Raw genomic sequence first — 27,328 nt, 5'->3', positions numbered from 1 at the left:
TTGGGCGCGATCTCCCGCCCGCCTTCCCGCCCCGCTCCACTCCCACCGCTCCTCGGCCCTCCTCCCTCCTTCCTGCCTCTCCCTCCTCCGCCCCCCCCGCCCCCCCACCTCTAGGCAAGACCTCTCCGCGCACCCGATTGCCTCTCTCGATCCTCTCCAGACCCTCGGGGACTCTAGGTCTCTCACCGCTCCGTCTGCGCCCATCTGTGGGCCTCTCCGTCTCTGTGTCAGTCTCTGTCTCTCTGTTTATCTCTGCTCTCTGTGTGTCTCTTTCTCGGGCTCACTGCTGTCTCCGTCCGTCAGGCCGTCAGGCCGTCTGGGGGCCCGGGGTGGCGGCTGGCCGCGCGCGGGTCGCGATGAGCGGCGCCTGCACGAGCTACGTGAGCGCGGAGCAGGAGTTGGTGCGTGGCTTCAGCTGCCCGCGACCGGGGGGCGACGCGGCCGCCGTCTTCTGCTGCGGCTTCCGCGACCACAAGTACTGCTGCGACGACCCGCACAGCTTCTTCCCCTACGAGCACAGCTACATGTGGTGGCTCAGGTACCGGCCCTGGCCCTACCCCACCTAGAACCCCGCTCCCGGCCTAGCCCCCTTGCTCCATCTTCGGCCCAACCGCGTGCTAAACCCGCAGTCCTCATCCAAGTGCGCACCCCAATGTCAGCACCGACCCCCCACCCCGCCTTTACCTCCTCAGGCTCTCACCAACCCAGATCTCCCCTGCAGCCCCTTCTCTGCTCCATCCCCCCATTTTAACTCAAACGTTATTCAGAGCCATCCTTGAACCTTACCCCAACTCCACCCTGCAAAAGCTTCACTTCATCCCCACTCCAAATGTCATCATCCACCACCCTCAACCCAAATTACATAACAACCCCCACCCTAACAGCAAACTCCCATTCTGCAGCATTCACAGGCTAACTCCTCCTTTAACTGTGTGCCCAGCAGGGTCCCCTTCCTGATATCATCACCAGCCTCATCCCTGACCTTACCCACTCCCCAGTACTGATCCAAGCCCTTACTCTATCAGGAGCCCTCATCTCCTCCTTCATCCTCCCTGAAACTCCACCTTAGCTCTCCTTTCCCACCCTGACGCCAAACATTATCTTGACCTCACTTACAAGCCTTAATACCTCATCAGACGCTATTCCCCAACTCAACCCAAGTCTCAGCCCAACCTCAGTCTTTTAGTTCCCGCTCATATTTAGTCATTCTTTCAGCCACCCTTTCCTGTGAACTTAGCATGCCAGGTCCTGTGGTGAGTTCTGAGCGAAGGCAGATGACCAGAGAATCAGAGTATCAGAGAATCAGAATCAGAGAATCAAGTTCATCATTAAACAATGACATAATGCCACAGCAGAAGCCAGATCAGTGTATTTGCAGTGAACTCCCACCCACAGGACCCCAGTCTCCTCACTTGTTCAGAGAAGATGATAAAGCCAGTGCTGACATTCCTGGAACCTAATGGTGGAGCTGAGAGGGCAATAGATCAATAGGTCTCAGTCTCTCTGGGTCTCCAAAGGCCTCACCCAGAAAACAGGACCTGGTCCTGAGTCTGCTTGGGAAAACAGGCATCAGCAAAAATGGGATGGGCCATCTCTGTAGACACTGATCTTCCTGTCCCTGGAGGTATGTGACTGGAGGCTGCATACCCTCTGGGTGGGAAAGGACAGCCTGCCTCATACCCTCTCTGAGCCACTGTCTTTTCATTTATCAGATGGGGATGATGATGCTGACTAGGGCAAGGGCCAAATGAGATCAAGATAAAGGTAAAATCAGCTTGGCATATGCCACTAACAATTACAGATATCATTGCTTTTTCTAGACAGCTCGGTTTATAATTTCAAAGGATTTTCAGATGGCCAGGTTTTCAAATCCTGCACATTTGGCTGCTGTCGCCTGCAGAATTATATTCATATATTCTCCATTCATCCATATTTTCGTTCGTTCATTATAGCTTTTTCTTTGTGCCAGGTTCTATGCTAGGCACAGTTCAGTTGCGAAGTCATGTCCAACTCTTTGCAACCTCATGGACTACAACATGCCAGGCTTTCCTGTCCTTCCCTATCTCCCTGAGTGTGTCCTTCACTGTCTCCCTCAGGTCCACTGAGTTGAGGATGCCATCCAACCATCTCATCCTCTGTCACCCCCTTCTGTCACCAGGAGGAGGGCACCACCTCCTGCCCTCAGTCTTTCCCAGCATCAGTGTCTTTTCCAATGAGCTGGCTCTTCACATCAGGTGGCCAAAGTATTGGAGCTTCAGCTTCAGCATCAGTCCTTCCAATGAATATTCAGGGTTGATTTCCTCTAGGATTGACAGGTTTGATTTCCTTGCTGTCCAAGAACTCTCAAGTGTCTTCTCCAACACCACAGTTCAAAAGCATCAATTCTTTGGCACTCAGCCTTCTTTATAGTCCAACTCTCACATCCATACATGACTACTGGAAAAACCATAGCTTTGACTATATGGACCTTAGCAAAGTGATGTCTCTTTTTTAATGTGCTGTCTAGGTTTGTCATAGCTTTCCTTCCAAAGAACAAGCGTCTTTTAATTTCATGGCTACAATCACCATCTGCAGTGATTTTGGAGCCTAAGAAAATAAAATCTGTCACTGTTTCCACTTTTTCCCCAACTGGTTGCCATAAAGTGAAGGGACCAGATGCCATGATCTTAGATTTTTCAATGTTGAGTTTTAAGTCAGGTTTTTCACTCCCCTCTTTCACCCTCATCAGAAGCCTCTTTAGTTTCTCTCACTTTCTGCCATTAGGGTGGTGTCATATCTCAGATTATTGATATTTCTTCTAGCGATCTTGATTCCAGCTTGTGATTCATCCAGCCTGGCATTTCGCATGATGTGCTCTGCATATAAGTTAAATAAGCAGGGTGACGATATACAGTCTTGAGGTACTCCTTTCCCAGTTTGGAACCAGTCTGTTCCATGTCCAGTTCTGTTGCTTCTTGACCCACATACAGGTTTCTCAAAAGACTGGTCTGTTACTCCCACCTCTTTAAGAATTTTCCACAGTTTGTTTTGATCCACACAGTCAAAGGCTTCAGTGTCATCAATGAAGCAGATGTTTTTCTGGAATTCTCTTGCTTTCTCTATGATCCAGTGGATGTTGGCAATTTGATCTCTGGTTCCTCTGCCTTTCCTAAATCCAGCTTTTACATCTGGAAGTTCTCGGTTCATGTACTGCTAAAGCCTAGCTTGAAAGATTTTGAGCATTACCTTGCTCAAAATGAGCACAGTTGTGAAATGAGCACAATTGTATGGTAGTTTGAACATTTTTTGGCATTGCCCTTCTTTGAGATTGGAATGAAAATTGACCTTTTCCAGTCCTGTGGCCACTGCTGAGTTTTCCAAATTTGCTGACATAGTGAGTGCAGCACTTTCACAGCATCATCTTTTAGGATTTTAAATATCTCATCTTGAATTCCATCACCTCCACTAGCTTTGTTCGTAGTGATGCTTCCTAAGGCCCACCTGACTTCACATTCCAGGATGTCTGGCTCTAGGTGAGTGATCACACCATTGTGGTTATCCTGGTCATTAAGACCTTTTCTATATACTTCTTCTGTGTATTCTTGCCACCTCTTCTTAATCTCTTCTGCTTCTGTTAAGTCCTTGCCATTTCTGTGCTCTATTGTGCCCATCTTTGCATGAAACGTTCCCTTTCTCCAGTTTTCTTGAAGAAATCGCTAGTCTTTCCCATTCTATTGTTTTCCTCTCTTTCTTTTCATTATTCACATAAGAAGGCTTTCTTATCGCTCCTTGCTATTCTCTGGAACTCTGCGTTTAGTTGGGTATATCTTTACCTTTCTCCTTTGCCTTTTGCTTCTCTTCTTTTCTCAGCTATTGTAAGGCCTCCTCAGATAACCACTTTGCCTTCTTGCATTTCTTTTTCTTGGGGATGGTTTTGGTCACTGCCTCCTGTACGGTGTTATGAACCTCTGTCCATAGGTCTTCAGGCACTCTGTCTACCAGATCTAATGCCTTGAATTTACTCATTTCCTCTACTGTATAATCATAAGGGATTTGATTTTAGGTCATACCTGAATGGCCTAGTAGTTTTCCTTATTTTATTCAATTTATGCCTGAAATTTGCCATAAGAATCTGATGATCTGAGCCATGGTCAGCTCCAGGTCTTGTTTTGCTGACTGTGTAGAGCCTCTCCGTCTTTGACTACAAAGAATATAATCAGTCTGATTTCATTATTGACTATCTGGTGATGTCCATATGCAGAGTTGTCTCTTGTGTTGTTGGAAGAGGGTGTTTGCTATGACCAGTGTGTTCTCTTGACAATACTCTGTTAGCCTTTGCCCTGCTTTATTTTTGTTCTCCAAGGCCAAACTTGCCTGTTACTCCAGGTATCTATTGGCTTCCTACTTTTGCATTCCAATCCCTATGATGAATAGGACATTTTTTTGTGTGTTAGTTCTAGAAGGTCTTGTAGGTCTTCATAGAACTGTTCAGCTTCTTCGACATCAGTGGTTGGAACATAGACTTGGATTACTATTGTGTTGAATGGTTTGCCTTGAAAACAAACCGAAGTCATTCTGTCATTTTTGAGATTGCACCCAAGTACTTCATATAAGATTCTTTTGTTGACTGTGAGAAATACTCCATTTCCTCTAAGAGATTCTTGCCACGGTAGTAGATTATAATGGTCATCTGAATTAAATTCATCCATTTCCATCCATTTTAGTTCACTGATTACTAAAATGTCAATATTCACTCTTGCCATCTCCTGTTTGACCACATCAAATTACTTTGATTCATGGACCTAACATTCCAGGTTCCTATGCAATATTGTTCTTTACAGCACTGAACTTTACTTTCACCACCAGACACAACCACATCGACATCCATAAACCGGACGGGTCATGATGGACAGTTCTGACAAAATGTGGTCCACTGAAGGAAAGTATGGCAAGCCACTCCAGCAGCATTCTTTCCTGGAGAACCCCATGAACAGTATGAAAAGGCAAAAAGATATGACAGCAGAAGATGAGCCCCCAGGTCAGTAGGTGTCCAATATGCTACTGGGGAAGAGTGGAGAAATAGCTCCAGAAAGAGAGCTGGGCCAGTGGAAACAGTGCTCAGTTTTGGATGTGTCCGGTGGTGAAAGAACATTACTTCACACCATTTTAGGGCTAGTTCACAGCCCTGGCACATCTTCTCTCCATTTTACAGATGAGAAAACTTGTAAGAGGCCAAGTTACTATCTTAGATTACCTCAGTGAGAGGAAGTGTCAGAACTAGGATGAGAACTCAGGCCTGTCTGGTCCCAAGGCCTGGCTTGACTTGCTCCACAAATGTCTAAGTCTAAGTGACTCTCATAACCTGCTCTACTCAGATCACTTGAAAAGTCACTGGCTGACCCTCTGCAGTCTTCTGGGCACTGTTGTGGCACTTGGGGATACAGAAATGAGTAAACCCCTCAGCACCCAATCAGAATCCCATTCCACTCCTACCACCCGCTTCCCCATACACCCCTTGTGGTTCCTCTCCTTGCCCTGGACCCTCCTGAGGCATTCAGTGCTTTAGTGGCTCAGACAGTGAGGTAGAGGGTTGCATGAAGTGAGCTATGAGGTCACGTTGCGTATCAGTGTGCTTCAGAGTTTATGACCCCAAGGTTCAGCCTGCAGGGCTGACTTTTCCTGTGTGCTTGTTAAGTCTCTTCAGTCGTTTCTGACTCTTTGTGACTCTATGGACTGTAGCCCGCCAGGCTCCTCTGTCCGTGGGATTCTCCAGGTAAGAATACTGGAGTGGGTTGCCGTGCCTTTCTCTAGGGGATCTTCCCAACTCAGGGATCGAACCCATGTTTTCTGCGGCTCCTACACTGCAGGTGGATTCTTTTACCTTTACTTACAAGGGAAGCCCCCTAGGCTTGGATAGAACTTGGTTCATAAGCATCACAGACAGTTTCAAAGTGGAGAAGAGAAACTGGGGTCCTCAGGACATTTAGGTGATCGGTGTACTCCAGACCCTGAAATAACGCTTCTGGCATGTTCCTGTCGAGCCCCACCATTGCAGGGTGGAGACCTTGTTTTGCTCTGGACTCCCTTTGGCCCTTTTCATGAAAACTGGCCTTTAAAAAAATTTGCAGGTAAACACTGTTTCCTTGGATAGTGCTAGAGGAGAATTGCTGTCTTTAAAAGCATGTCTCAGGAAATGAAGACTCCCTGTGGAGAAGCAGCTGGTGTTATCACATGTCTGGTCTTTCCAAACACCCGTTATCAGTAGTTTCTGTTTTTGATCAAGATGTAAGCCCAAGGGCTGCAGCCGTGCTGAAGGGCAGAACTGGCGGTCAGGCACTGTAGGTACATTATCTCATTTAATCTGTATGGCACCTGGTGAGAGAGCGACTTTTATGAATGAAGGAAAATGAAGATCAAAAGGTGAAGGAGTTTTCAGCTTATATGTGAGAGAGCCAGGATTCAAACTTAAAACTGTCTGACTCAAAAACCTTAACAAATGTTAACTCACCCCTTCAGTTCTTTCCCAGAAGTCACAGTGGGTTACCTATCTTTCAGAGTCATAGGTCTGAAATTCTGGAAGGCTAGTGGCTCTTCAGTCCAGTTATCCACTATCAGCAAGAATCTTTAACTTCATTGAAAGGTGGATTCATCCAGGTCTTGAGCAAACCTGTCTGATAATAAAAAACTCACCACCTCTTGAGGCAGTACATTCACCACGGGACAACTCTGATGATTTGAAGTTCATTTTTTGAACTTTTTTTTTGGTCACATCATATGGTATGTGAGATCTCCTTTCCCTGACCAGGTATTGAACCCAGGCAATGGCAGCAAAAGCCCAGAATCCTCACCATTAGACCACCAGGGAACTCCCTGGAGTTCATCTTATACTAAGGACAGATTTTGCCCCCTTGGACCCTCCCTTGTTGTTCCCAGCTCTGTCCTTGAAGCTGGTTCCCCTGTCCCCAGGAAGACATTCAGTGCAGCGCCTACTCTCTGCTGATCTGGAATGCATCCCCCCAACTCTCTCGCCCACTCCTCAAAGGATCCTACTTTTAGAGGCTTTTTCCAGCCAGGTACCCATAGATGTCCCTTGTAAAGGGTGTGGTCCCAACTTGAGCACAAATCTTCCAGATCAGTCAGTCAGTCAGTCAGTCAGTTCAGTCGTTCAGTCATGTCTGATTCTTTGTGACCCCAGGGAGTGCAGCACACCAGGCCTCCTTGTGTCTATCACCAGCTCCCAGAGTTTACTCACACTCATGTCCATTGAGTCAGTGATGCCATCCAACCATCTCATCCTCTGTTATCCCCTTCTCCCACTTTCAATCTTTCCCAGCATCGGGGTCTTTTCAAATGGGTCAGTTCTTCATATCCAGTGGCCAAAGTATTGGAGTTTCAGCATCATCCTTCCAATGAATATTCAGGACTGATCTCCTTTAGGATGGACTGGTTGGATCCCCTTGCAGTCCAAGGGACTCTCAAGAGTCTTCTCCAACACCACAGTTCAAAAGCATCAATTCTTTGGTGCTCAGCTTTCTTTATAGTCCAACTCTTACATCCATACATGACTACCGGAAAAACCATAGCTTTGACTATATGGACCTTTGTTGGCAAAGTGAATGTCTCTGCTTTTTAATAAGCTGTCTAGGTTTGTCATAGCTTTTCTTCGAAGGAGCAAGCGTCTTTTAATTTCATAGCTGCAGTCACCATCTGCAATGATTTTGGAGCCCCCAAAAATAAAGTCTGTCACTGTTTCCATTGTTTCCCCATCTATTTGCCATGAAGGATGGGACCAGATGCCATGATCTTAGTTTTCTGAATGTTGAATTTTAAGCCAACTTTTTCAGTCTCCTCTTTCACTTTCATCAAGAGGCTCTTTAGTTCTTCACTTTCTGCCATAAGGGTGGTGTCATCTGCATATCTGAGGTTATTGATAGTTCTCTTGGGAATCTTGATTCCAGCTTGTGCTTCATCCAGTCCAGCATTTCTCATGATGTACTCTGCATAGAGGTTAAATAAGCAGGGTGACAATATACAGCCTTGACGTACTCCTTTCCCAATTTGGAACCAGTCTGTTGTTCCATGTCCAGTTCTAACTGTTGCTTCCTGACCTGCATTCAGATTTCTCGGGAAGCAGGTAAGGTGGTCTGGTATTCCCATCTCTTTAAGAATTTTCCACAGTTTATTGTGATCCACACAGTCAAAGACTTTGGCATAGTCAATAAAGCAGAAATAGATGTTTTTCTGGAACTCTCTTGCTTTTTTGATGATCCAACAGATGTTGGCAGTTTGATCTCTGGTTTCTCTGCCTTTTCTAAATCCAGCTTGAACGTCTGGAAGTCCACAGTTCACGTATTGCTGAAGCCTGGCTTGGAGAATTTTGAGCATTACTTTGCTAGCGTGTGAGATGAGTGCAATTGTGTGGTAGTTTGAGCATTCTTTGGCATTATCTTTCTTTGGGATTGGAATGAAAACTGACCTTTTCCAGTCCTGTGGCCACTGCTGTGTTTTCCAAATTTGCTGACATATTGAGTGCAGCACTTTCGCAGCATCATCTTTTAGGATTTGAAATAGCTCAACTGGAATTCCATCACCTTCACTAGCTTTGTTTGTAGTGACGCTTCCTAAGACCCACTTGACTTCGAGTTCCAGGATGTCTGGCTTTAGGTGAGTGATCACAACATCGTGATTATCTGAGTCATGAAAATCTTTTTTGTACAGTTCTTCTGTATATTCTTGCCACCTCTTCTTAATATCTTCTGCTTCTGTTCTGTCCATACCATTTCTGTCCTTTATTGTGCCCATCTTTGCATGAAATGTTCCCTTGGTATCTAATTTTCTAAGATCTCCAATCTTTCCCATTCTATTGTTTTCCTCTATTTCTTTGCATTGATGACTGAGGAAGGCTGTCTTATCTCTCCTTGCTATTCTTTGGAACTCTGCATTCAAATGGGTATATCTTTCCTTTTCTCCTTTGCCCTTCGCTTCTCTTCTTTTCATAGCTGTTTGTAAGGCCTCCTCAGACAGCCATTTTGCCTTTTTACATTTCTTTTTCTTGGGGATGGTCTTTTTTTTTGGAGGGGGGATGGTCTTAATCACTGCCTCCTGTACAATGTCATGAACCTCTATCCATAGTTCTTCAGGCATTCTGTCTATCAGATATAATCCCTTGAATCTATTTGTCACTTCCACTGTATAGTTGTAAGAGATTTGATTTAGGTCATACATGAATGGTTTAGTGGTTTTCTCTACTTTCTTAAATTGAAGTCGGAATTTGGCAATAAGGAGTTCATGATCTGAGCCACAGATAACAGCCTTATAAACAGTGAGTAGATCTAAAAAAAGGAAATAATATTTAATTAAAATATTAAACTAAAAAGTATTAAACTAATACTAAAGAACTAGAAAGTACTACATGCTCAGTGTGGGAAAAAAATAGAAAGGACAGGAGAAACAGAAAAAAAAGCAATCATGGGAGATCCCCAGTGTCTTAGCTTGGGTTCCCTAGAAGACTGGGAAACAAAGGATTTTAAGGCAAGCAATTTACATGACCTATGAGCCTAGAAAATACTGGTACAGGGTGGGGAAGTGAGATGAGAAAGGGAAGGAGCTAATGATGGTGTGCTACCAAGCAAGTCACCACCAAGGGCCGCCAACATTTAAGCTGCTATCCTGTGCCAGCCACTGTAGTTAGAACATGCATCTCAGAGTCATCCCACCTGAGGGCCAGGAAACATATCAGTTTCTTTTAGTCATTGGCTATATGCTGGCGGGAGAGGGGAGGCATCCATTTTCCTATACTTTTGACCTGTTCAGTGTGCAGAGATTCTTCTGGGCCCAAGAAAACTTTCAGGCAAAGAGATACATATGCTGGCATTGAAACCCTGGCCAGAATATTCCAGAATTGTAAGATCCAGTGGGACACGGACAGGACATCCACAGTCTGTGCTATACCCAGAGACATCCCATTAGCATTTAGTGTATTTCCATCCAACCTCACCTTGTTATGTTATATGTGTACATGTTATATTCATGTATTTAAGTTAGGGATACAGTATATATTTAGTAGTGGGTCCTGCCTTTTTCACTTCACGTTAACTCTTCAGAATTTATCCTTGATCTTAAATTTTATTTGAAAACATGTTTTTAATGGTTCTATACTATTCCAATGTAGAGATAGCCAATAATTTATTTAGCCCTGGGGAAGCAGACTCTCCAAATCTCTAAGGTGTTTCTGTTTAGTGGAAGATAGCCATCAGCTAGCTGGGAGTGAAATCCAGCAGAAATGGCAAAGACAGGAATCTGAGGCTGGGGTCAGGGTTGGGCTAGGGAAGGCAGAAAAGCTGCAGAAGGAGTTGTAGGCAGAAGGGGCACACAGCCAAGCCTGGTCCTACCACTGGGAGAACATCCCACAATGTCTGACACAAATTAGGCACTCAATACTCATTGCTAAGTGCGTACTATGTGCTAGGGCTTGTACAAGGGGAGAACAGAGCCAGTTAAACATGGTCTCAGTATGCCTACAAAGAACACATGAGGAATATGTTGAACTACTATGTGCCAAGAATATTATAGATATTCACTTTCACTACCACCTGAGAGGTACTATGTTTTGATCATTCTCACTTTTCAGGCAAAGAAGCTGAGACTCAACAGACTTAATAATTTAATCAAGATGTCATATCAAGTTAGTTACAGATCTGGGTCCTAAATTTACCAGGTGGGTCTGTGAGAGTTTCAAAGCTCTTTGCTCTTTCCCTACCACACTGGACTCCCTGACCAAGTGGAAAGTGCTAATGACCTCGAGTAAGGTATCCTGGCTGGGTAGGCCTGGCCTGGGAGAAGAGAAGAAAAAAAAGAGAAAGGGGACCGAGGAAAGCATTGAGGAGGAGACATTGAGACGGGCCTTCAAGGATGGGTAAAATTCTGATGTGGGGAGATGATGGGAGGGATCATGTGAAACAGAAAGACAGTGGCTCCCTGAACAAGCCAGAAGGTAGTAGTCTGGAGACCAGATGACCAGGGCCTGACTTGGGGCAGAGGCAATGAGGTTGAGGGGTGAGGGACCAGAAGCAGAAAAGGGGTTCTAGATGTGGAGTCCACACTGACGTGATGACCCACTAGAGACTGGGTCAGAAATTACCTTGAGCTTTTTTTTCCCCCCCCCACGGAGCCGTGCTGGTTCTACAGCTCTGTGACAAGCCATGGAATCGGGGTTCTGTTCCGCAGGATGGGGTTTATGAAAGTTGTCAAGAACAAGGCCTACTTCAAGAGATACCAAGTGAAATTCAGAAGAAGGCAAGAGGGCAAAACTGACTACTATGCTCGGAAACGATTGGTTATCCAAGATAAAAATAAATACAACACACCTAAATACAGAATGATTGTTCATGTAATGAACAGAGATATCATTTGTCAGATTGCTTATGCCCGTATAGAAGAAGATATGATAATTTGTGCAGCTTATGCTCACGAACTCCCAAAATATGGTGTGAAGGTTGGCCTGACAAATTATGCTGCAGCATATTGTACTGGCTTGCTGCTGGCCCGCAGGCTTCTTAATAGGTTTGGTATGGACAAAATTTATGAAGGCCAAATCGAAGTGACTGGAGATGAATACAATGTGGAAAGTATTGATGGTCAACCTCATGCCTTCACCTGTTACTTGGATGCAGGACTTGCTAGAACTACTACCGGGAATAAAGTTTTTGGGGCCCTAAAGGGAGCTGTCGATGGAGGCTTGTCTAGCCCTCACAGTACCAAACGGTTCCCTGGTTATGATTCAGAAAGCAAAGAACTCAGTGCTTTGTGCGAAAGCACATCATGGGTCAGAACGTTGCAGACTCCATGCATTACCTGATTGAAGAAGATGAAGATGCTTACAAGAAACAATTCTCTCAGTGCATAACGAACAACGTAACTCCAGACATGGAGGAGATGTATAAGAAAGCTCATGCTGTGATACGAGAGAATCCAGTGTATGAGAAGAAGCCTAAGAAAGAAGTTAAAAAGAAGAGGTGGAACCCTCCCAAAATGTCACTTGCCCAGAAGAAAGATCGGGTAGCTCAGAAGAAGGCAAGCTTCCTTAGAGCTCAGAAACGAGCTGCCGAGAGTTAAACCAAACCACAATTTTCTATCAAGATTTTTCAGATAAGACAATAATAAGTCTTATTATTGAATATGAATAAGCAAAAAAAAAGAAAGAAAGAAATTACCTTGAGGGTGGAAGAACAGTTGATATTAAATTGAGGCTTGCTATGTGTCTTGATTTGTAAGAAATGGGGAGGGCTCTTTAAGATCATCTTTAGGGACTTCTCTGGTGGTCCAGTGGCTAAGACTCTGCTCTCCCAATGCAGGGGGCCCAGGTTTGCTCCTTGGTTGGGGAACTAGATCCCTCATGCCACAGTTAAGAGTTCACATGCCATAACTAAGACCTGGAGCAGCCAAATGAACTATATGCAAATAAAAATAATTATTGAAAAAGATCATCTCTAGCTTCTTGGGGTGGCAGCAGGTTGAGGACAGGAGAGGAAAAGAAAGGGAACACAAATTCTCAACTACATGGTGGCGCTGAGCCATGTCAAGGTTATGTATGTGGTGAGGACTTGCCACATAGCTGGTGCTCTTTCCCAGGCTTAGGCCCCGAAAGTCTGTTTAAGGGAAGTAGAGCCAGAACGAAAGTCAAGGCTGGCTGATTCCTGTAACACCTACAATGTTTCTCCTGTAACAGGCTGCCTTCCAAGTCCTTTCCTGACACTCTGCTCCCTTGTGGTTTTCTGTCCCCAGCATTGGTGCTCTTGTGGGCCTGTCCATAGCAGCAGTGGTCCTCCTGGCCTTCATTGTCACTGCCTCTGTGCTTTGTTACCTGTTCATCAGCTCAAAACCCCACACAAAGTTGGACCCAGGCTTAAACTTACAGACTACAGGTAAGAAAGGGGCCGCGTGATTTCCTCGTATTCAGCAAGCTAGCACCTTTTCAGAGGGGAGATATTTGGAAATGATGTTTGGAATATTTGTCTCACGTGTGTTTCTGGAATATTAAGAAGCACCAGCACATTTTGCAGGAGGTTCATGATATGAACATTTCTATCACAAACTCTTCATGTGCTCATTGATAATCAAAATAACTCTATATTTGTTACAGGAAGATATTACTAAACATCCTACAATATAGAGGACTGCTGCTGCTGCTGAGTCGCTTTAGTCATGTCTGACTCTGTGCGACCCCATAGACGGCAGCCCACCAGGCTCCTCTGTCCCTGGGGTTCTCCAGGCAAGAACACTGGAGTGGGTTGCTATTTCCCTCTCCAATGCATGAAAGTGAAAAGTGAAAGTGAAGTTCCTCAGTCATGCCTGACTCTTAGCGACCCCATGGACTGCATGCAGCCTACCAGGCTCCTCCGTCTATGGGATTTTCCAGGCAAGAGTACTGGAGTAGGGTGCCATTGCCTTCTCCGATATAGAGGACAGTACCCTACGATAGAGTTTTCTGACCCAGAACTTCCCTGGTGGTTCAGCAGTTAAGACTCTGTGCTTCCAGGACAGGGGACACAGATTCTATCTCTGGTTAAGGAAGGTCCCACAGGCTGCATAACAAGGTCAAAACAAAACAAAAAAAGGGTTATCTGACCTAGAATGTCAATAGTATTGATGCTGAGAAACCTTAGAATAGAAAAAGACTCCAGAAAGAGACTAATTAAAATATAGTAACATGAATAAAATATTTAATTTTTAAAATAAGAGAAATATTAGCAAATTTGCCTCCAACTAATGCAAATAACACAAAAGAGACTATGTATAAAGTTAAAAAAACAAGTGGTGGACTGCAAAGATATTGTCAATATAGACGCACCGTCAACCCTCATTATTTGCAGATTCCATATTGGTGAATTTGCCTACTTGCTAGAATTAATTTGTAACCACAAAAATCAATACTTTCAGTTTTCTGAGGTCATCTGCAGACGTGGATGTGCACAGAGCAGCAAAAGCTTTGAGTTGCCCTGTCACACTGAGGCTGCACAAGGCCAAGAGTGCCTTTTTATTTCAGTTCTCATACTATCAACAAGTGTCCTTTTCATGGTATATTTAGTGTCACATTTTTGTGCTTTTATTGGCAATTTCGCTGTTGCAAATGGCACCCAAATATAACATTGAAGTGCTATCTAGGATTCTTCAACATAAAAAAGCTGTCATGTGCCTTATGGAAAAATACATGTGTTCGATACAGTTTGTTCAGACAGGAGTTATAGTGCTGTTGGCCATGAGTTAAATGTTATCAATTAGTAATATATATTAAATAAGGTATCTTTAAGCAGAAACATACACAAAGCAAAGTTAATATATTGATTAGTTGACAAAAATGTGACCAGAGGCTCACAGGAACCTAAATTTGTATTTCCCTAAACCACCCTTATGGCAGAAAGTGTAGAGGAACTAAAAAGCCTCTTCGTGAAAGTGAAAGAGGAGAGTGAAAAAGTTGGCTTGAAGCTCAACATTCAGAAAACTAAGATCATGGCATCTGGTCCCATCACTTCATGGGAAATAGGTGGGGAAACAGTGGAAACAGTGTCAGACTTTATTTTTTGGGGCTCCAAAATCACTGCAGATGGTGATTGCAGCCATGAAATTAAAAGATGCTTACTCCTTGGAAGGAAAGTTATGACCAACCTAGATAGCATATTAAAAAGCAGAGACATTACTTTGACAACAAAGGTCCGTTTAGTCAAGGCTATGGTTTTTCCAGTGGTCGTGTATGGATGTGAGAGTTGAACTGTGAAGAAAGCTGAGCACCGAAAAATTTATGCTTTTGAACTGTGGTGTTGGAGAAGACTCTTGAGAGTCCCTTGGACTGCAAGGAGATCCAACCAGTCCATCCTAAAGGAGATCAGTCCTGGGTGTTCATTGGAAGAACTGATGCTGAAGCTGAAACTCCAATACTTTGGCCACCTGATGTGAAGAGTTGACTCATTGGAAAAGACCCTGATGCTGGAAGGGATTGGGGGCAGGAGGAGAAGGGGACGATAGAAGATGAGATGGCTGGATGGCATCACCGACTCGATGGATATGAGTTTGGGTAAACTCTGGGAGTTGGTGATGGACAGGGAGGCCTGGCATGCTGCGATTCATGGGGTCGCAAAGAGTCGGACACGACTGAGCGACTGGACTGAACTGAACTGAACTGAAGGAGCAATGATTCAGTATTTGCTAATTCAGTGTTAATGGTAACTTAATAGAACAAAATAACAGTGAATAATGGGCTTCCCTGGTGGCTCAACTGGTAGAGAATCCTCCCGCAATGCCAGAGACCTGGGTTCAATTCATGGGTTGGGAAGATCCCCTGGAGAAGGGAACAGCCACCCACTCCAGAATTCTGGCCTGGAGAATTCCATGGACTGTATAGTCCATGGGGTCGCAAAGAGTTGGACACGACTGAGCAACTTTCACTTTCCCTTTCCTCGTGGCTCAGTGGTAAAGAATCTGCCTGCCAAACAGGAAATGCAGGTTTGATCCCTGGGTTGGGAACATCCCCTGGAGAAGGAAATGGCAACCCTCTATAGTATTCTTGCCTGGAAAATCCATGGACAGAGGAGCCTGGCAGGCTATAGTCCATGGGGTCACAAACACTTGGACACGACTTAGTGGCTGAGCGTGCATGCACAGTAAATAATGGGAATCAACTGTATATAAAATAGAGACAAGACTGACATCCAGGATATATAAGTGCACCTTTAAACACATGAGAAAAACATAATCCACCAAAAAAATACATATGCCCAACACACATGAAAAGATGCTCTACCTTACTAATAATCAGGAGAATGCAATTTAAGAATGATATACCTTTTCAAAAAATGATTTAAAAATCAATTACATTGGCAAAAATAAAAAATGGATCACAATGATAGTGAGACGGTTACATGGGGGAATGGGTAATCTTGTATACCACTGATAAAGATAAATTGGCAAAACCACTTGTAGAGCATTTTGGCACTATCCATTTAAACTGAAAATGTATATAGCCTATTAGTGATTCCACTTCTAATTATCTGCCTTAAAGACACAGTTGCACTAGGAGAGGACTTGTAAAGATGGCTACCATGACAATTTGTCACACTGGAAATAAACTAAATGTCCATCAACATAGGAGGAATGAAAAATAATACTGTCGTTAAAAGGAATGCATTAATTCTAAATAGACAATTTCATTTGCTACTCATAATAACCAGGTGGTGTATAGATCTTATGAATATCTATTTTACAGATGTGGAGACTAAGGCCCACATACCTAGTGAGTGAATCATAGAGCCAACTCCATCTCCACCTTCCTTCTTCTCCTTATCCCTATGCTGAGGAAGGGAAGTCCCTACTTGATGCCAGACACTGTTCGAAACTTTACATGCACCATCTTGTCTAATTTTCCAAACTACCCCAGTGAGGTAGGTATTATTATCGCCCATCTTACAGATGTGAAAACCATGTTTCAAAGAGGTCAGATGGCTTGCCCACGGGGTCACAGTTTGTAAATTGCAGAGTTGTAATTCAAATATGTGTGTTTTTTTGCCTCCAAAGTCCTATTCTTTCTACCTCACCAAGCCGGGTTTGTAGGGTGCTTATGCCCTGCTCCCCTCATGTCTCCCCACCCTATCACCTGCAGCCTTTCTAAATCAATGGCGGTCCTGTGAATGAAGACCACCCTCCTGCTTTTCACTGCTCAACCACCGGCTGGATTTTTTGATTATTCAATCACCAGGGTTTGATACAGCTGTGTTCTTGCTTTTTGCTTCTTATTTTTAAAATGGAAAATGCATTTCCTGTTTATTAAATAACAGCTTTCAGCTCTCTCTGTCTTTTGCCCAAACTCAGCTCTTAGTTCCTTCCTTTCTTCTTCATGAAGTGCTGTCCTCTCCTTCCTCTGAACCCACAGCATCAGCCCAACATTTGGGTTGATCAAACCCAGCATCAACATTTATAGGCCACTACCTTACACTCATCAGAGCTTTCCCCCTTACACAGACTTTCATCTGTTTTTGTCTCCTTCTACAGTAGGACCTGTAGAGAGGTTATGTGTGCATGCGAGTGTGCTAAGTTGCTTCAATCACGTCCAACTCTGTGCGACCCTAGGAGCTGTAGCCCACCAGGCTCCTCTGTCCGACATGGGATTCTCCAGGCAAGAATACTGGAGTGGCTTGCCATGCCCTCCTCCAGGGGATCTTCCCAACCCAGAGACTGAATCCAGTCTCTTCTGTCTCTTGCATTTGCAGGCAGGTTCTTTACCACTAGCGCCACCTGGGAAGCCCATAGAGAGATTGTTAGCCCCATTTTACAGGAGAGGAAATCAAGACTCAGCCAAGGGAAGGGAATTGGCCCAAGTCTACACAGCTAGTGGGCTTGTGATGCTGGGATGTCGACTCCAATTTCCCTCCTCTAAAACCCACAATCATTACTCACTGTACCTTGGGTCCTGATCTCTGAGCCTGGGGGCAAGGGTGGGGTGGGGAGTTCCTTGACAAGAGCAGAGTGAAAATAGAACAGTTTCTGAAAATAGGCTCCTTTTGCTGCCCAGGTATTCTCTACTGTCCCATCAACCCCATCCCACCCATCCCTCAAACTTGGGATACAGTGAAGACCGTAGCTTTCTCATTCTTGTACTTTGTGAGGAACTATCTTAATCAGAGACTGACCAAGCACCTACTTTTGTGCTAGGCACTATGCCAAGGACTTTAAACACATTATCCCATTTAACCTGTTCAACTACTTTAGGTTATTATCAACTCTATTTTACAGATGGGGTGAGTGAGGTAAGTATTCTAACCTAGGTATCTTTAATAAGAGATTAAAAATGGGAGGTGGGGAGACTCATCCTCCTCTGAAAAATGTTGGTGGGGATATCATTAATCAGTCTTTTTCACAAACTCATCTCTCACCTCTCTCATTCATTGCTGGTGTGAATATAGTTAACAACCACCTCAGGGAATTATTTGGCATTAACTGGCTTGTGGCTCTGATGCTCAGTCGTGTCTGACTCTTTGCCGCCCTATGGACTGTAACCCGCCAGGCTCCTCTGTCCATGGAATTCCCCAGACAAGAATACTGGAGTGGGTTGCCATGTCCTACTCGAGAGGATGTTCTTGACCCAGGTCTTGAACCCGTACCCAGGTCTCCTGGGTCTCTCGCATTGGCAGGTGAAATCTTTACCACTAGCACCACCTGGGAAGCCCCTCTAACTCTTAGGGCTCCTGGGAATCGAGCCGGATATTCTCAGTTTATCAATGGGTTGCTGAGGCCCAAAGTGACAGTGATATGCCCAAGGTCACCCAGACAATTGGCCAAGACTTTGCCTCCAGGGCCAAAGATCTTTTCCTATAGCAGGCCCTCTGACCTTCCAGGGAGTGTTCCACTTCCTCAGAGCCCACTGCTTTTTACTTAACCACACTTGGGGAGGTGATACATATGACCCAAACAAGCCTCAGAGATGGGTCAGTCTTGACTCATCCCCAATCAGGGAGAAAATCTGAGAACTCCTTTCCTGCTGGTCACCATAGACTAAGACTCCAGGCAATGGGCGGACTGGCCAAAACGTCCCTGAAAAAAGATGGGAAGGCACAACCCTGCTGGGATGTCAGAGAACCTGGCACTGATTCTGGCTTTGTTACTCTCACTGTGTGGCCTTAGGCAAGTCACTTCTCCCTGGACCTGAATTTACTCTGTAAAATGTGTAAAATAATACCCACTAAGAAAGCAATAAAACTAGAGATGATGCTTTCATTGGAACTCGGTTTCTGATACATGGTAGCTTTTAAAAATGAGTAACCCTCATTTTTATTATTGTTAGGCATTTAGATTTTTACTTGTTAGTCTCCTTAGACTGTTGATATGTCAAAGATAGGAATCGTGTCTTAAATGCCTTTGTGTCCCCAGCACCTAGCAGAGTTCCTAACCTATACTAAGGGTAGACTTGTTCTGTGGAAAGAGCCCAAGCTTTGGAATCAAGTAGAACTGAAAGTGTATCCTGGATCCAGTACTAATAGCTGTGTCAATGGTAACCTTCTCTGTCTGTATTTGTCTATAACATGAAATAATAGCACTCACCTCAGAGAATTGTTAGAAGAATCAAATAAGATTATCATGCCAGCGTATTTTAGCCAAACATGAATCTTCTCACTGTAACTTGAAAACTGAACCTTTTATATGTGCCTTTAGGCATCCTCCTCTCCTCTTGGCTAGCACCTTTATAAGATGGAACTTCCTGCCCCAGGCTTCAGGCACCACTGAGGGATTTAATAACTTTCATTATATATCAGCCAGAGGAAGAGGCAGAGATAGTGTACTTAAGAGTTGGACCACTGCCTATTTTGCTGGTTCCCCTGGAAGGGGATTGAAGAGTTGTGGATTTGAAGACCCTGGGATACTCATGTGAGGGAATCCATGGCATCTGGGAAAGAGAATCATGTGAAAAAAAGGCATATTGGGCCCACAAGTTCATTGTGAACCTGCATTTTGATGTATTTGCCAAAAAAAAAATGCGTGAAATCTCAGGTCATGTTAACGGAATTATAGAGTCTGGAAGCAAGAGAATGATGGTCCTTCTTTACCCACAATTGATAGAACACATTGGCCATCACATTTCAGAGGTAACATTTTAGCATCCACTCCACAGGTTCACAACTTTGGGTTCCAAATATATCACTCAAGGGTCCCCAAATGTAGCAATGAGCATTCTTGAACAATTTCCAATATTTCAAAGGTTTTACTAGGACCAAGTTTCTTTGTTTTGAGCTAGAATTGTATTAGACTAAGGAGGATAATTAGCATGGGCTCTTTCCTGCTAATCAGAACTCCTTGATTAACAGAAAATGGTCTTGGGGAGTGGGGAGGCTAGTACCTAATAAAGGCAGTCCATTAAAGAGAGAATTCTTTACAATTTGGAATTCAAGGGAAAAGAAATAGAAAAATGAGGCCAGCCCTACTTTCTACGCCATTTAATAGAATAGTAACTGAGATCCATAGAGGAGAAGGGGTTAGCCCAAGGTAGTGTAATAATTTAATATCAAGATGAGGATTTAAGCCAAGGTTTTATAACTCCTAAAAGCCCAAGGATTCCTCCCAACCCCTGACTGCCTGCGGCTCAGAGCTCCACAATTTAAGAGGAACCTTGACCAATCAATCAGAAGGTGATCAGAAGTGAGTGACCAGCTTGGTCTGAGAACCAGATTATGTGTGTCTGGGCTGAAGAGCTGGGAACATTTGGCCCTGAGCAAAGTAGGCTCAGGGCTCACACACTGCCCAGGACCCCAGGCCTCTGCAAGGCTATCCTGGGGCATGAGGAAGAGACATTTTATGAGATGTCAGAGAACAGAGTTGAATCAGTGGGAGAAGCCATAGGGAGGCAGATGTTGATTGAAAAAAGCTAGGTCTTTCTTAGACTAAGACCTGAAAATTCTTTCATAAAGTGCACCCTCAAAGTTACATGAGGGCTATATTTGGTTCATCAATTTCTAACTCTCCATTAAAAAAAAAGAGCACCCCCCCAAGCCTGGAAGGTTACCAGGAAAAGGTTAAATGTGGGATTCACTGAAGGAGATTCTTGCATTGAATAGAAAATTGAACTAAATCCTTGTGCCAAATGGAATGCCTTAAAATGCAAGCTTAAATACCAAAAAATCCCAAAGAATCTACAAAACACACACACAGAGACACACTAAACAAGCTCCTAAATGTAATAAGTGCGCTTAGCAAGGTCATAGTATGTAAGGTCAGAACCAAATATCAATTGTATTTATATACGTATCAGCGACAAACAACTAGAGATTAAAAATTTAAATGTAGGGACTTCCCTGGAGGTCCACTGGTTAAGAATCTGCCTGCCAATGCAGGGGACAACAGGAGGTCGCTGCTCTGGGAAGTTTCCACATGCCTCGAGGCAACGGGGCTCTAATGCCACAGCTACTGAGCCTGTTTCCCAAAGCCTGTGCTCCACAACAAGAGAAGCCACAGTGATGAGAACACTGCCCACTGCAACTAGAGATGAGCTCTCACTTGCCACAGCTAGAGAAAGGCTGCGTGCAGCAACAAAGACCCAGTGCAGCCAAATAAATAAATGTTTTCTAAAAAGACAGACCTTTAAAAAATAAAGTATCATCTATAATCACTCTACAAAATGAAATAATGAGGTATAAAGCTAACAAACATGTATAGGATCAATACAGTAAAAGCTACAAAATGCTAGTGAAGGGAATCAAAGAAGACCTAAATAAATGGAGAGATACACTATGCATGGGCTTTCCTGGTGGCTCCATGGTAAAGAATCTGCCTGCCAATGCAGGAGACACAGGTTTGATACCTGGGTCAGGAAGACCCTCTGAAGGAGGAAATGGCAACTCACTGCAGTATTCTTGCCTGGAGAATTCCACGGACAGAGGAACCTGGCGGGCTACAGTCCACAGCGTCGCAAAGAGTCAGACACGACTGAGCGACTCACACACACACACACACACACACACACACACACACACACACACACACTATGTCATGAATTGGAAGACTCAACATAATAAAGATAAAAACCATAGCAGCTCTTTGGTACATATAGACAAACTGATTCTAAAGTTTATATGGAAAGACAAAGGAAATAGAGTAGCTAAAATAATATTGAAAGAGATAAAGTTGGAGGAAATCACCCTACTTGATTTTAAGACATTATAGAGTAACAATAATGAGGACAGTTTGGTATTGGAGGAGGGACAGACACCTAGATCAAGGTAAAACTGATTGAGTGTCATTTCAGGGGCTCTGAAGAGCCCTGGTACCATAGTCTTTTATACCTCAGTGCAGAAAAGAATTCAGCAAGAGGCAAAATGATAGATAAGAAGGGATTTACTAGAATAGGAAGCTTGTGAGGTTTACAAGCCAGCAGGTGAGATATGCCTCGCCCCAAGAACCTACTGGGCTACAATTTTATAATCAAAGGAAAAGTGGGGAGGGGGAGAAAAACTTTGTCTTTCTTGAGTAGATGTCATGCTTCCATCATCATCTTCTCCTCCTTTAGGCAGGGGAGTTTTTTGTCTGCACATGGTCAAGCTTAGGTTTACAAATGATTCTTTTTTATGTGTGCAGAGAGCATGTCCTAGGGATCATTAACTCACTGAGCTCACTGAGCAGGGTGTGGGTCTCATGCCACCATTGTTTTATTGTTTGGGGGCATGTCTCGTCCTTCTGTTACATGGTTTTGTTGCTAAGCAAGACTGCTTGGTTTCATGGTTAAGCCACGAAACCCACTTTCTTGAGTAATCATTAACTTATAGGGGTCTCCCATATTTTTTTAAATCCACCGTGTAATTTTTGTGGTTAAGCAAACCTGCTTTCTTGAGTGATCATTAACTTATAGGTGTCTCTCATATATTTTCTACTTACAATCCCCTAGTGAGATTAACTATTTAATCATCTACTTTGTTCCTATCAAAGATATAGACCCACATCATATGTATGTCCAAAAGATTTTTGACAAAGGTATAAAAGCAATTCAGTGGGGTAAGAATAGTCTTTTCAATATATAATGTTGAAACAAATAGACATCCATAGGTTAAAAAAACACCTTTTACATAACCTCATACTTTATATCAGGGAAGGCAATGGCAACCCACTCCAGTACTCTTGACTAGAAAATCCCATGGATGGAGGAACCTGGTAGGCTGCAGTCCATGGGGTCACTATGAGTCGGACACAACTGGGCGACTTCACTTTCACTTCTCACTTTCATGCATTGGAGAAGGAAATGGCAACCCACTCCAGTGTTCTTGCCTGGAGAATCCCAGGGACAGGGGAGCCTGGTGGGCTGCCGTCTATGGGGTCACACAGAGCCGGACACGACTGAAGCGACTTAGCAGCAGCAGCATACTTTATATAAAAATTAACCCAAAATAAATCATGGACCAAAATGTAACCTATACAACTATAAAACTTTTAGAAGAAAACAGGAGAAGATCTTCATGACCCAGGGCTAGGTAAAGAATTTTTAGACAAGCCCTCAAAAGCACAAAAACATACGTTAGTCATTGATCTAGATCAAAATTCAAAATGTTTGTGCTGATAAAGACTCAATTATTAAGAAGATGAAAAGAAGAGCCTTTAACTGGGAAATAATATTCACATATCTGACAAAGGACTTTTACCCAGAACATATAAAGAATCCCCTGAACTCAACATTAAGAAAACAAACAGGGCTTCTCTGGTGGCTCAGTGGTAAAGAATCTGTCTGTCTGCCAATTCAGGAGACCAGTTTGATCCCAGATCCAGGAAGATCCCACAAGCAGCAGAGCAACTGGGTGTGCACACAGCGCGCACATCACAACTACTGAGCCTGCGCTCTAAAGCCTGGGAAACTCAACTGCTGAGCCCACGTGCGACAGCCACTGAAGCCTGTGTGCCCCAGAGCCTGTGCTCCACAAGAAGCACCACCGCAATGAGAAGCCCATGTACCATAACTAGAAAGTAGCCTCTGCTCATCACAGATAGAGAAAAACCCACACAGCAACAAAGATCCAGCACAGCCAAAAATAAATTAATTAAAATTAGAAACAAAAAAAATAAGAAAACAAACAATGTTGTTAGAAAATGAGCCTAAGAATTGAACTGATACTTTACTGAAGAGGAGATACAGGTAGCAAATAAGTACATGAGAATATGTTTCATCTTCATTAGCCATTAAGGAGACACATATTAAAGCCACAATGAGATACCACTTCTCGCTTATCAGGATGTTAAAGTAAAAACACTGACAATTCCAAGGGAGGATAGAGCAACTGGATCTCTTACACATTTTTGGTGGGAATTAAAATGATATATAGCCACTTTGGAAGAGAGTGTTTTCATAAAGTTAATCATAATCATCCTCACTATATGTATTAGTTTCCTGTGACCACTGTATCAGATTACCACAAACTTGGTGGCTTAATATAGTAGATATGTATTCTCTCACAGGTCTCAGGGCTGGAAATTCAAAATTAGTTTTGCTGGGCAGAAATCAATGACTCCACACGAGAGTCTGTACCTTTACCGTTCCAGTTTCTGGTGACTGCCAGCATTCCTTTGCTTGTAGTTCACTCTAGTCTCTACCTCTGTCTTTACATCACTATCTGCGAGTGTCTATCTCCCTCTGCCTTTCTTCTATAAGGGCACTTGTGATGGCATTTAGGGCCCATCCAGATAATTGAGGATAATCTCACATCAAAATCCTTAATTTCATCACATCTGCAAAAACCATAGAAGTTAACAGTTACAGGTTCCAGAAATTGGGACCTGATATATTTGGGGGTCACCATTCAGTCCACTATACCATTCAAAACAATACTATTATTATTATCCTAGAGAAATGAAAATGTATGTCTGTACAAAAACCTATACACAACTGCTCGTAACAGCTTTATTTTTAACAGACAAAAACTAGAAACAACCCAAAGGTTCTTTAGTGGGCAAATGGTCCAACCATATAATGGAATATATGCAGCCATAAAAACAAATGAACTATCAATACACATAACAGCTTGAATGGATTGCAAGGGTATTAAACAGTAAAAAAAAAAAAAAAAAAAAGCCCATCTCAAAAGGTTGTACACTGTATAATTTATCTGCATAACATTTCTTAAATGGCAAAGTTATGTATGGAGAAGGGGTTAGTGGTTTACTAGAGTTAGGTTTAGGAGGAAGTTCTGACTTAAAGGGGTAGCATGAGGAAATTTTTCTTTGTGGTGATGGGACAGTTCTTTGTCTTGATTGTGGCAGTGATTATATAAAACTGTACATATGATAGGGCTTCCCAGGTGGCGCTAGTGATGAAGAACAGCCTGCCAACGCAGGAGACATAAAAGATGCGGGTTTGATGGTTGAGTCAGTAACATCTCCTGGAGGAGGGCATGGCAACCAACCCACTCCAGTAATCTTGCCTGGAGAGTCCCATGGACAGAGAAGCCTGGCAGGCTACAGTCCACAGGGTCACAAAGAGTTGGACCTGACTGAAGCAACTTAGCATGCATGCACACGTGCATACATGTGATAAACTTTCACAGAACTAAACACCCAAAAAAAAGTCTATATGAAAAAAATGGGTAAAATTGAATAGGATTTGTAGTTTAGTTAGTTGTACTATATTAATGTCAGTCTCCTAGTTTTGAAATTACTCCATGGTTAATATAAGATACTATCATTGGGGAAAGCTAGGTGAAGGGTACAATGGAATTCTCTACTATTTTGGAACTTTTTGTGAGTCTTAAATTATCAAAAATAAAGAGTTCAAAACAAACAAGAAAATGTATTGGCTCTGTAAATGAGAAGTCCAAAAGTAGGGTGAACTTTAGGAATGGTTTAAGTGGAAGTTCAGTATCCTCAGGCTTATGGCTCCATCCTCTGAGATTCTCACAACTCTGCCCTCTTGTGTTAGCTTTCTCCTCAGACTGATTTTTCCCGTGGTAGTAAGTTGGTTTCCAGAAGTCCTTGAGACTGTGTTCTTTTTGTTCCCATCTAGTCAGGGGAAGAAAGAAGGAGCGCTCTCTTCCTTCATTCCTCCCCTGGGGGAGGAGGAGACCTGACTCTGACTGGACCACCTCAGGTCATGTGCCCAATCACTATATCCAGGGAAATGCTATGCACTGATTGCCCACCCCTGTAGCAAAGGAACAGGTTTACTTGGTAGGCTCCTGTCAGTCAGGGCCCTCTGCTGGAGCTGAGATGGGGTCAGTCCCAACCAAAGAGAATTGCTGGGTGGAAAGAGGGTGGAATGGGTGGAACGGATGTTGTGTAGCCAACTCCAGTGTCCCATACAGCCTCCTTCTTGAAATTCCCTCTTTCCTTGTTTTCAGAGGCACCATTCATCCTTGGTCTCTTCCATCAATGGGTTTTAAAGCATAGGAATTTTCTAGATAAAGAAGGTATAAAATGCCATTCCAGACAGAAGAAACAGTAAAAGCAGAGACTCAGAGATATGAAGGAATGGACCCATTTAGGGAACAATAAAATTTTGGTGTAGTAAAGCACTGAGTTCTTCAGAGCAGAGTAGTAGTGAAAAAGCTAGAGAAGGGTTGGGGCCCATGCCTAAAGAACCTTGAATGCCACCTCAAGTATCACAGGTCATGGGAAGACATTGAATGCTTTTGAGAAAGAATAGTACATGGACTCCTTAACCTTAGAAAGATCTCTCTGGAAGATGGCCCATCCAAAGGCTGTCTTTTGGTCTGGGCAGAAGAAAATGAAAACCTGATCTAGTGTGGTGCCTTGAGGATGGAGAAAATGGGTGGATACAGGAGATAGTGATACGGTGGAATTAACAGGAACTGGAGTGAATTCCTCGACCTTGAAAAGGGGTAGGGAGAGAAGGTATGAGAGTTAACACTTGATACACTTGATTTCTAGCTTGAACACTTGATACATCTTTTATTCAAAAAAGGCAAGAGCGCTTAATTGTGTCAAATGCTCCTAATATGTCAAAGGAGATGATGATTTGTAAGTAACTATGGGATTTAGTGACAAAAAGTTTTAAGTTGTGTTGCAGGCAGAAACCAAGTAGGTTGCAGCAGAATGTCATGAATGGGAAGTGGGAAATAATATGGCCAAGTGAGCTTCCTATCAAGTCCAGGTATAAAAGGAGGAGAGGATCAAGCAGTAGGTGAAGAGAGTCATGAAATCTATCCTTAAAGCAAAGAACAATATATATATATTTTAAAATTACTGCACTTTCCTGCAGGCTAGCTGTGTAGTCAGCCTGTTAATCTTCATCTAACAAGTGAGTTTTTAATAGTACCGATCCTATGAGTTTATGTTGAAGGTGAAGTCTTCATATCTGCTAACAATTGTTTATTGTCTGCCCCCTCCATTAAACTTTAAGTTCATGAGAAACATTGACAGCTCGTAGTTCACAATGTGGTATATTATTAATGAGTATTTGTTTAAATGAATGATGCATTTAAGGCTCTGAGCCCACCCCTGTCCAAGGTAAGCACTCAGGGAAGCTAGCCAACATGTATAATATGACCCTGATGGAAAGGAAGGGCTTACAGAAGGAAGTCCCATGCCCTTGGCTTGCTGTTTTCCAGACCCTGATGAGGTACCCCCTGATTGCCAAGGTGGAAACATGGGCAACTTGGTGGAGGTGCCAGGAGTGAGCCCTCTCAGGCAGAGTCACCCCTTCCTGAACTCATGGCTGGACTGCAATGAGGAGCAGGCTAAGGATCCCAAACTCCCCCTCCAGCACTGCTTCATGGCTACAGTGACCGCCGGTGACCTTCCAGGGAGCCCTGAGGAGGCTCCTGTCCCCAATCCATTATACCCAGCCCCATAAACATCCAATAAATGTCTATACACCATC

At 43.6% G+C, this 27,328-nt stretch overlaps 1 protein-coding gene and 1 pseudogene across 1 annotated transcript; both read left to right on the top strand.

Moving 5' to 3' along the window:
• Positions 1-114: 114 nt before the first annotated feature.
• On the top strand, positions 115-27,328 carry SHISAL2A (shisa like 2A). Its single transcript, XM_061121878.1, has 3 exons — positions 115-538; positions 12,763-12,902; positions 27,057-27,328. Exons 1-3 carry the CDS (start codon positions 357-359, stop codon positions 27,299-27,301), a joined length of 567 nt encoding a protein of 188 aa, XP_060977861.1. The 5' UTR covers positions 115-356; the 3' UTR covers positions 27,302-27,328.
• LOC133040312 (large ribosomal subunit protein uL18-like) lies at positions 10,949-12,133 on the top strand (annotated as a pseudogene).

This window comes from Dama dama, chromosome 20, assembly GCF_033118175.1.
Source record: "Dama dama isolate Ldn47 chromosome 20, ASM3311817v1, whole genome shotgun sequence".
Lineage (NCBI taxonomy): Eukaryota > Metazoa > Chordata > Mammalia > Artiodactyla > Cervidae > Dama > Dama dama.
This window is presented reverse-complemented; position numbering and strand designations above follow the sequence as displayed.